This window comes from Carassius gibelio, chromosome B21 (assembly GCF_023724105.1).
Source record: "Carassius gibelio isolate Cgi1373 ecotype wild population from Czech Republic chromosome B21, carGib1.2-hapl.c, whole genome shotgun sequence".
NCBI lineage: Eukaryota > Metazoa > Chordata > Actinopteri > Cypriniformes > Cyprinidae > Carassius > Carassius gibelio.
Genome location: NC_068416.1, coordinates 28,352,054 through 28,363,710, shown reverse-complemented (window position 1 = coordinate 28,363,710; position 11,657 = coordinate 28,352,054). Strand labels below are relative to the sequence as shown.

General features: G+C 36.3%; 1 protein-coding gene across 1 annotated transcript; it reads right to left on the bottom strand.

Annotated features, from left to right (window-relative positions):
• Positions 1-781: 781 nt before the first annotated feature.
• LOC127986291 (NACHT, LRR and PYD domains-containing protein 3-like) lies at positions 782-8,722 on the bottom strand. Its single transcript, XM_052588564.1, has 7 exons — positions 8,598-8,722; positions 8,093-8,215; positions 6,074-7,912; positions 4,910-5,083; positions 4,648-4,818; positions 1,998-2,044; positions 782-1,922 (listed from the first exon to the last, which is right to left on the bottom strand). The coding sequence occupies exons 1-7, from the start codon at positions 8,699-8,701 to the stop codon at positions 1,393-1,395; spliced, it is 2,988 nt and encodes a 995-aa protein (XP_052444524.1). The 5' UTR covers positions 8,702-8,722; the 3' UTR covers positions 782-1,392.
• Positions 8,723-11,657: the final 2,935 nt, after the last annotated feature.

Genomic DNA, 11,657 nt, shown 5'->3' with positions numbered 1-11,657 from the left:
ATAAATGCCTTGAATGTAGTTTCAACCCAATCTCATAATGATTTAGACCAGGGGTGGGCAACAGTTTTAGTCTGAGGGCCACAGTTACTTTGGCAAAGTAAACGGAGGGCCACACTTTGGACAATTGCAATTAAACATAGTTACTTGATTAAATAGTACAAATTAATGCAATGCAAATATGTATAAGGCTACTATACAGTTACTTTGACAGCCTATTTCAAGGCCTATTTTTTTGCTAGGCCTGTCTTACCTAGGCTACTCTAAGGTTACAATAACTGGATTTACTTTCAAGGATTCATTTCCTACACTACCCTGCATTTAGTTCAACTGTCATTCATACCAGCTGTAGCTTTTCAAGATAGAAAACTATTAACAACTGAACTGCAAATGTATGTGTGCAAGTTACATTAACATACAGACTTCAGGCAATCTGGCTTGGAATTATCTAATTTAATTGAGGCTATATATCAGAGGGAGACCTTCATAACTGCATGAAAAACATATTCAGTTTTCAGTTGTGATTATTATTTTTTTTTGTAATTTCTTTCACATATTTTGTTAAAATCTTTTATAAAATAGAACACAATTTAAGTGCAGATCAACTTCATTAGACTGCTTGGTAAAAATATTCTGCCTGGCAGTTAAATTGGAGGACAATCTCGTGGCTTTTCTTCTCTCTCCTTTGCATGTTTACCATTGAAGTGCCTGCTAATATTATATTCTTTAAAGACAGCGACGCTCTCCTTACATATCAGACAAATGATGAAATATTTTGACGTCCATTCTTTATTGAATGCTCGACATTCAGAGTCAACATTTTTCTCTTTTTTACTGCACTCATTTTGACATTTTTTTTATTCCGCCAGCCGTTTAGAATTTGTTACTTTGAGGAGTGAAGAAGAGAAGTAAAGGCGCAAATTGTAATTTCACACAGCGACATCTGTTGGATTGTTTTTAACCCCTTTCACATCAAAGATCACAGATTATTGTTGTTCAAAATTCATTACTCGTCAAAATATCACACTATTACTTCTGGACAATCTGAGCATCATTTTAGACACTTCAGAAAGGTTTAAGACTCCAGCTTCGATATTTGACCACTGTTTATGATTAAACTGGTTTGCAGTTAATTTCTTAATTTATGCCAGGAGTGCAAAATAATTAATCTTTAATGATCGTTATTTTGAATAGAAATCATTATACTCACACAACATTTATTCTCCGGTTTATTTGTGTTCAGATGCATAAAAAATACAGCATCCGCCAGGCCTATTAGTCCAATGATTTAGACTGTTTCCACCTGTATTTAACACATTTGTGGAAAAAAAGAACTAATATTTGATTGTTTGACTTGAGCAAAATGATGTGTCAGATGTTTCTAACTGGAGGCTGTTAAAACTGACACAGAGACATTGAGGATTCATAAACCCTAAATCCAGCATACAGGGGTTCAGTGAATGTGTTGTTGAATGTGTGTAAGTGTGTGAGTGTGTGTGTGTCAGAGACGCTGTAGAATGACAGAGTACCGGCCGACACGTCCACATACACTCCTACTCTCTTAGAGTATGAAGGGACTGATATATTACTGCTCTTATTATTGCGCCAGATAGTAAATTCATTAGCAGAGCAGTACAGACTCCAGGATTTTTCACTGTATCCAAACCAACAGTCATAACTCCCTCCTTTCCTTCCGATTTCTTTATAGGTCACTGCTATATCAACCCCTCCCTCGTCCCATTCAGCCTCCCAGTAACAGCGTCCAGTCAGACGCTCTTTACAGAGGACCTGCTCATGGTGCTTAAATCTGTCTGGATGATCAGGATACGACTGTGGATCTTTCACATGTGTAATCTTTCTGTTGTCCTCAGACAGGATGAGATGATAGTTTGCTGTGTTTGGATCCAGTGTGAGATCACACGCATCTGAACTCAAGAAGAGATTAGAAATACATGAAGACAGTTTTAGAGCCGTATGAATAAAAGAGAGAAAATACCTACATTTTCTCAGTCCTGGTGTGATTCTGAAAGTTTCTCCATGATCCAAACTAGAAAGACAGATAAAACAAGTATAAACAAATTATAAATGTCTGATTGCTATAAGTGTGCAAGAAACAACAAAAATATCAGTGAGCAAAGTAACAGAAAACAAAGCAGCTTAATACAGTTTTCTGCTAGGAAACAGAAAAGTGATAGAAGAGTCTATAGACCAGGGCAATTCAATTAGTTTCATGTAAGCGCGAGATTATCAAACTGAAAGGTTGAAGGGGCCGGGTTCAATGGCATCTTTTTACTTAGTAGCCTACTGTTAATGAAGGCCAGTAGCATTGATAATGAACTAAAATTGTATATGTATAAACTATTAAATGAATGTTAAATAATCTTTATTCAAACTATTAACTAAAAGTTAATCAGCGTCTAGAGCAGTGGAGTGATTTATCTTTTTTCTTTTGTTCTTTGATTTACATCAATGACAGACTTCTTCAGGTTTCACTTTAAAAGCAGCGTTATCTCTTTAAAACCTGATGCACATGTGGCGAATCACACACATTTGCTTTTCTCCCAACACTTTACCATCATTTAGGACTTACTTAAGACCATGTTTACAAGGTTACTCACAATAACCGCATATTTTCACATAATTGTGTGCGTTTTTGTCTGCTGAAGTGGCTCAGCATATGTGGAATGTTGAACGTGCAGACTTTCAAACTCTATTTGACAATCAGCTTTGTCCAGTCTCTGTGCTTTTTCTCACTAGAAGATATGACAGACAGCATGGTCTTTATACTCATTGTCTTCCTTTTATTTTTCGGCTGTGAAACAATGACCCGGGCCAGTGTTGACACCTTTTGGACAAACTAATTAGAGAAAAAACAATTTGAGGCATGTGTACGACTCTTCTCCGGGCTGGATGAAGATGATTGGTGGGCTGGATTAGGCCTGCGGGCCGCCAATTGAATAGCCCTGCTATAAACCTCTAAATTCAGAACAGTTTATCAAAACCAATACAATGATTTAAAACTATAGATCAACTGACTAAACCAATTTTTATTTTACAAGGGTTAGTGTTAAGCCAGAAAAATACCTAATGCTAGTACACAAAAATTAAAATGTTTTGTATGAAGATCTTATTTATTCACTTAGGCCTCGTTTACACTGCCAGTTAAATGTGACCCAATTCAGAATTTTTGCCCATATGTGACAACAATGGACATCTGTATAATTATGATAATGTTAATCTAACAATAAAAGAAAAGAGGTTATCACTCGCTGCACTCCACTGAACTGCTTTTGTAGTTTTAATAATCAATTTATTTGTAATGCACACACTTAAGTTATTTTTACATTTGATTATTTGTTTTTCGTACATGAATGCTTTAGTTTAGATATAAAATGATAACGGTATTGTATTATTTGTTTCTTTCTAGGCTATTTGTTCTGGGGTTTGTTTTTGCATCTGTTCTTATTTATAATAACAAAGATAAAAAAATAGCTGTATTGTGATTATTAATAGTAATTAAGAATTATAGTTAAAAGAAAGATAAAGGACTTCATTCTATTGAGTTCAAATGGGTGTGACTTAGTAATTTTTTGTCCAATTCGAACAAATCATAAATCATTTTGAAGGTATTTTAATGGAGAATGTATTTTTTTTAATTGCTCATTGTGACTCGTTTTGTCAGCATAGGTCACAGTATTTTCAGGAGGAAGCACATGTGGGGGCGGTAAATAACAACAACGCATGCGCAATGTTTCAGCCGATATGGCAAGTGTAAACACATGAATCATACATGGGTCACAATTGAAATAATGTGTAAATGGACAGCCAAAAAATTCAGACGTAGGCAACAAATCAGAATTGGCATCAAGACCTGCAGTGTAAATGAGGCCTTAGTATTCAGGAGTGACATGCTGTAAAAAACTTTGGACCCACTTTATATTAAGTGGCCTTAACTACTATGTACTTACATTTTAATTAATAATTTAGTACAATTTACTTACTGTGTACATACATGTTTTTACATTGTACTTATATTTTTTAAAAAACTACATGTAATTACATCTGTATTTAATTTCTGTAATTACATTTATAATTACACTGTTGACCCTTACTTTACACCTTAACCCACCTTTAAACTTACTCATACCTCCAACCCTCTCCCTAACCTTACCCCATCCCACCTCAATAGCAACAAAAGTGTTTTACAATACAATATGAACACAATAAGTACATTGTACTTATTTTTTATGTAAGTACATAGTAGTTAAGGCCACCTAATATAAAGTTTGACCAAAACTTTTATTGAATTCCTGAAGAAAAACAACAACAAGTTACACTGATCATTCTGTTAAAAAATAAGCACATCTGGCTTTTAAATTAATGCATCAATCAGTGTAACTGCTCAAAACAAAAACAAAAAACTTATGACTACCTATTACTTAACATAAAATCAAATAGATAATGATGCAAAATATAGAAGGGGTACATAAACACTTGTACTGAGTCATTTGTGTAAATTTAATTATTGTGGATGACAACACAGCCAATAATGAACAGCCAACAACTATAGAAATTAACCAGTTTAAATCAACCAATATTAAGCAGTATTACCAATCTAGTTTAAAACTACTACCATACTGCCCCACATACTTGAGTTTCTCCAGTTTATAGTTTGGATCCTGCAGTTTGTGGTTGAGCTGGACTCCTGAATCTCCTGGGTGATTGTAGCTCAGATCCAGCTCTCTCAGGTGTGAGGGGTTGGAGCTCAGAGCTGAAGACAAATAACCGCAGCCTTCCTCTGTCACCATACAGCCAGACAACCTACAGACACAGAGTCAGATTATCTACAGACACACATCAACATTATGACTGACTGACTGACTACACATCATCCCTTATATGTTCTTAATACCGCAGTATCTGCAGTAGACAGTTTGGACTCTTCAGTCCATAAGAGAGCAGCTTCACTCCTGAATCCTGCAGGTCATTGTTACTCAGATCCAGCTCTCTCAGTAAAGAATTTGAGGATTGTAGAGCTGATGACACAATTTCACAGGACTGAGCAGTGAGATTACAGCCAGCAAGACTGAAAGAAAGCAAATTACATAAAAAAGAGAATTAAAATTAAATTAACTGCATTCTACAATTTCAATCATATAATTTTGATTTTGTACAAGAGTTCAAGACATAATAAACATTATTTTTTCCCTTGAATAAATTCTGAGCTTAGTTTTTGACAGCAGATGGCACTGAATGCTTTAGAAACAGCTATAATTTGCTTGCTTCCAGTTCCTTACACATGCACCTCTTGAAAAAAAAAATCAGTAACTTTCATTTATTAATCATTCACAAACATCATGTAACACTTAACGGATTATTGGTTAATATATATTCACATATCTAGAAATGTGAAATAATGTGTTTGTTAATGTTTACCTATACATTTTCTGAACATTAATAATAATTAACATTACATGTTAATTTAAATGCTTACAAATGTCATTAAACTTCTAATTCATACGATCATGCTCATTACTATAAATTACTATATTAGTTTTTTCCCATGTTGGCTGTGCTGTGATTTCAGCTATGACTAAAGTTAGACAAAAAATTTCACCATTTCACCTTTGCATCCTGCCCTGAAAATAAACCAGGCCGGGATCAGCCAGCGGCGGCACATGCACAATTCATTTGCAGTCTGGAAGCAGAGGCGTGAACATTTGCTCTGACTGCAGCTGGGAGACGTAAGAGTCGCCAAAAGTCTCCAATAACACCAGAAAATGTTGCTAGATTTGTCGCTAGTCGCTTTTTAAAAAATGTGTCACTAAACGGGTCTGGAAACTCACTAAAAATAGTGATAGTGTTACAAAGTTGGCAACCACATTGTTCTTCTTCTTGAGCATTCAAGTGGGCGGTTAAAAACTAGTCTATAGAGTGCCATCTACTTAACTCAGAATCGATTCCCGAGAGAACCGTGATGCATTTGGAAAATCGAATCGATTTATCATTGTACCCCTACTAAACACATTCAGGATGAATCAGCAGAACAACATAAACTGTAATTCAATTCACTCACAGTGCTTTTCTGCAGTTGATCACAGCTGGTATCAGTCTTCTTGTCCCCTCATCTGATGTGTTGTATTTCATGAGATCATACTCATCCAGTGGCTCCTCTGATATCTGAATCATGTAGGAGATTGTTGAGCAGTGACCAGGAGAGAGTTTCTTCTCTGAGTGTTTGTCTGATTTCACAAACTCCTGAATCTCTCTGGATAGAGTTTGATCTTTCACTTCAAGCAAACAGAGGAACAGATTGATGGATCTTTCAGTGGAGAGTCCATGTCCATCTTTGATCTTCTCTGTGATGTACTGTGTGGTTCTCCTGATGCTCTCTGAGCTGTTCTCTGTGTGTGTCAGTAGATCCTGTAAGAGTCTCTGATTGGACTCCAGTGAGACGCCCAGAAGGAACCGCAGGAACAGATCCAGACGACCATTCTTACTCTTGAAAGCTTTGTCTACCACACTTCTAAGCAAATTATGCAATAAATCAAAGACCTTAAGGGTCTCCATGGTGCTGCTTAAATAGCAGTAAAAGACATGGAAAGCAGCGAGAAACTCCTGAACACTCAGATGAATGAAGCTGTAGACTTTCCACTGATGAATCACAGACTCCTCCTTAAAGATCTCAGTACAAATCCCAGAATACACCGAGGCCTCAGTGACGTCTATGCTGCTCTCAATCAGGTCATCCTCATAGAACATCACATTGCCCTTCATCAGCTGTTTGAAAGCCACTTCAGCAAGTTTCACAATCACTTCTCTGTTGGACGGCAGGAGTTTCTCTGGATCTCTCTCTTCATACTTCTGCTTCCTCATGTTGATCTGAATCAGCAGGAAGTGGATGTACATTTCAGTCAGAGTTTGAGGGATTTCTGCTCTCAGATCTTCTTCCAGGAGCTTCTGAAGCACAGTGGATGATATCCAGCAGAAGACGGGGATGTGGCACATGATGTGGAGGCTTCTTGCTCTTCTGATGTGTGAGATGATTCTGCTGGCTTGATGCTCATCACTGATTCTCTTCCTGAAATATTCCTCCTTCTGAGGCTCAGTGAATCCCTGAATTTCTGTCAGACGGTGGATGTATTTGGAGGGGATCTGATTGGCTGCTGCTGGTCTGGAGGTGATCCAGATGAGAGCAGAGGGAAGCAGCTCTCCTTTCATGAGCTTTGACATCAACACAGCCACTGATGAAGTCTCAGTCACATCACAAACTTTCTGAGCATCTGAAAACATCAGTGTGATTCTGCTTTCATCCAGACCATCAAAGATGAACACAACTTTACACTTCTCATACATCTGTGAGTCCAGATCTTGAAGTTCAGGATGAAAGTCCAGTAGAAGTCTGTGAAGACTGTACTGATGATCTCTGATCAAGTTCAGCTCTCGAAATGGAAGCACAAACATGAAATCTACATCCTGATTGGCTTTTCCCTCGGCCCAGTCCAGAATGAACTTCTGCACAGAGACGGTTTTTCCGATTCCAGCGATGCCTTTAGTAAGAACAGTCTTGATCTGCTCTTTCTCCTCACATCCTGCTTCAGCGGAGGCTTTAAAGATGTCATTGCAGTAGATTGGAGCGTCTTGTGAGTGTTGTGTTCTGGCTGTTTTCTCCATCTGTAAAACCTCATGTTCTTCACTCACTCCTTCTCTCTCTCCCTCTATGATGTAGAGCTGTGTGTAGATCCTGTGCAGGAGAATTTCACTCTTTGAGAGTTTGATTCCCTCAAATAATCTCTCATACTTGTTCTTCATGCTGGTTTTGTGCTGCTCTTTGACTCTTTGCAGGTCTCCTGTGTCCAGTGTGGGTTTCTGCAGGACCGGGACAGATCTGATCAGCTCATGTATCTCTCCCCTGCTGGAAATAAAAAGAAAACAGCAGCAAAATTACTATTATTTTAATGCTCCTCTTCAAAAGAAATGTTTATATGTAAAGATGTTAAATATTTGGGATATATTTATTGTTACGTAATTCTTTAAAATTGTTATTCATCTGAGATGCACTACAGGAAACTAGCAAGTTAATGTTTACACTAACAAAGGGTCAGAGGTCACTGGTCCATCACTGAATTCAGGGGGACGAATGTTCATGGATCTGTTACTCTTCACAGACACACAGCTGGGTGGAGATTCTGATCTCAATCTCTTCCTCCTGCTGATACTGACAGAGGACAAACAAAACAGTCAAATATAGCACTTTATGCAAAAGTACAAAACGATTCAGTGACACGTTTCAAGACTATTCATATGAGAAAAGACTAAAATAGAGATTGATAAATAGTTGATAAAAAATTGAAATCAAGGGGGTGTTCAGGTAAAGCTCAAAAAGCATTCCACCACCAATAACCAGTTTCAGGAAAGTTATTTGTGACGCTACCATGAGGTGCCACCAACTCTCTGACCACAGGATTCTGGATTACACCGAGCATTTATATTTATGCATTTGGCAGACACAAAGAAAAATGTACACTCTTTGTCAATTATCACAGTCTCTATCAAACCCATGATCTTGAGCCTTGTGAAAAAAAGACCAATTTTCATACCATGCGTCACTGATTGTAGAGGGCAAATTGTGTATGGATTCATAACTTGAAGAACTCGCTTCAGACATAATGTCTTCATCCTCTCTTTCTTCATGGAAACTCATTTTGGATGTGCTGTCCTCCTACTTCCTGTGACTCAAAAAGAGTGTGACTGCAGACCTATTGTGTGGTAAAAAAAAAAAAAAAAAGGTAAAAAAAAGAAAAAGATGTAGTTTAAGATGTACCCTGATGTATGTAGTTAAACAGATAAATAGTTACATGCCAGAAATTAAACTAAACACAACTGTGAATTAAACAGTGAAAATAATATTTTCATAAATTAAGTTTTATTTGTATCGTTCTGTTCCAAAAATCCAAGGATGATTTACATAGAGCTGATAGATAACATGAATGCAAATATTTACACATATAGTCACGTGATCAAGCAAATAGAGCAGACAGAGATCATACAGTACACAAGGGTAAGTATCAAAAACAAGTATTGAACTGAAACTTGAGACAATCAATAAATTAACATAACATATATCAAATAATTAAGCTTCAGTTGTAAATTAATTTAAGGTCAGCTGTAAAAATGCCCACAAAGCATCCACAGAGAAATTGTAATCCCTTTCTTTTCAATAGTAGTGCAAATAATAAAAAAATGTTATATTGATTGGATTCAGTATAAACATTTAGACATAATATTAATTTATTTTTAATGTAGGATCACTTAAAATAATAAATAATATAAAAGTTTTTGTTTCTTATTACAGTATACATGATGTAATTTATACAGGTATTTAGTAGAAAAAGCAGAGGAAATATTTGAGCATATTTGTTCAGGAAACAAATTCTGTGCATTTAAAAGTGTCTGAAATATATATATGAAATAATGAAATATGTTCAAACTCGACTGCAATTGACCTTCAAACTTCTGCTGATGTCACAGGATGTATACTGTAAATACTGTCTTATCTGGATTTAAAACAATTACACACGACAAGTCTTTATAGTATTATTTATTAATATAATTATAAAAACAAAACTATTCAAAATGTTAAAGTAAAAATCGTAAGGCTGAATCTTCCAAGTGCTTTAATCATTCAACTATTTTAGTCATCTACGTTTATGCTAATTTGGTCAGAAAGTTTGGAAATTAACAGTTAGATCGGGTTAAAATCCAACAAATTAGATCATTTTTAGATGATAATATTAATGCTACTTGAAGAATAAGTTCTGGACTTACCACGAAATATGCTGGCTGCTTACAGCTTGTGTTAAAAGATTTAAACCCTCAAAATGGCGACTTACCTTTTACTTTCGTTTAGTCACGCAGTCAAGGTGAGTCTTGTTTACCTGAGCTGCAGTAATATGAAACCAGCACAGACGAGCTCCCTCTAGTGGCACAGAGCAGCATCACTTTCTCAGAGAAGTTGTGCTTCGAGCTGAATAAACTGAACACACAACTGAATCAGAATGAGTTTATTTGCAGGTATTTTAACACATAAAAGGAATTAGTTTTAGTGATGTTACTGTCTCTGTAGCAGCTTCAAAAACGCTCCAATCAGTGACGTCGAAACAAAACTGTAAATCCTGCTCTGCTTCATTAGTCCATCTTTTTACAGTCCTTAAAACAGGTTTAGCTGATTTCTGCCTGTAGGTCGGTACAAAATGAACTAAACAAATCTCAGTTGTCATGTTTAGTTTAAAGGGATAGTTCACCAAAAAATCTAAATTATGTCATTGACAACTCACCCTCATGTCGTTTCAAACCCGTGAGACTTCCTTTTATCTTCAGAACAGTTTAAGATATTTTAGATTTAGTCCGAGAGCTCTCAGTCCCTCCATTGAAGCTGTGTGTACGGTCTACTGTCCATGTCCAGAAAGGTAAGAAAAACATCATCAAAGTAGTCCATGTGACATCAGAGGGTCAGTTAGAATATTCTGAAGCATCGAAAATACATTTTGGTCCAAAAATAGCAAAAACTACGAATTTATTCAGCATTGTCTTCTCTTCCGTGTCTGATGTGAGAAAGTTCAAAACAAAGCAGTTTGTCATATCCAGTTCGCGAACGAATCATTCGATGTAACCGGATCTTTCTGAACCAGTTCACCAAATCGAACTGAATCGTTTTAAACGGTTCGCGTGTCCAATACGCATTAATCCACAAATTACTTAAGCTGTTAACTTGTTTAATGTGGCTGACACTCGCTCTGAGTTCAAACAAACCAATATCCCGGAGTAATTCATTTACTCAAACAGTACACTGACTGAACTGCTGTGAAGAGAGAACTGAAGATGAACACCGAGTTACTACTACATACACATATTTCTGCTGTAAAGTTATTGTGTATTTATCACTACAAGGGTGATTCCATGTGATGCTGAGATACTGAATACTGCTGAATGCTGTTAAAAGTACAATTAATCTTAGTGTTACTTGAGAAGTAATTTAAAAAGCAGTATTAAAATGTATTTTGATAACTTTGTTTACTAATTTCATATGGTAATTTAGTCAAAAAGATCATTTAGAAAGCATTAAAAAGGTTGTGACTGTGGTTGATGAGTGCACAAATGTTGAAATGATGTTTTCTTGTATACATTGTTCAAAAGCTCATTCAATACAGATGAGTGAAGGCGAGAGCTGCAACATGTGTGTTTCTTAAACATTCTCCCGTTTCTTTTTCCCCTTTTAAGGGTACAACATTATCATTGTTATGCAGACGGCACACAAATATATTTTCCCCTTAAACATAAAAATAGTCTAGAACAGATGGCTGCTTGCCCTGAGGATGTTAAAGCATGGATGTCACTGAATTTATTAAGTCTGAATGAGAATAAGACTGAGGTTATTGTGTTTACATCTTCCAGTGTACATGACACAACAAATTCTCTAATTTAGAAAAAGTTATACATGGTTTTATCACTACAAGGCTTGATTATTGCAATTGTCTTTATTTGGGGATCAGTCAATCATCCTTAAATTGCCTGCAGATGGTCCAGGATGCTGCTGCTAGAGTTCGTAATCAGGAACATATAACTCCTGTCCTTCAGTCACTTCATTGGCTGCTGGTGTG

Excerpts from the sequence above, each read along its gene's own strand:
- LOC127986291 (XM_052588564.1), bottom strand. The coding sequence starts at position 8,701 with ATGAGTTTCCATGAAGAAAGAGAGGATGAAGACATTATGTCTGAAGCG. Across the intron at positions 4,819-4,909 it reads TGTCTACTGCAGATACTGCG|GTTGTCTGGCTGTATGGTGA; the intron begins GTATTAAGAACA and ends CTGTGTCTGTAG. Across the intron at positions 1,923-1,997 it reads CACACCAGGACTGAGAAAAT|ATGCGTGTGATCTCACACTG; the intron begins GTAGGTATTTTC and ends TCTTGAGTTCAG.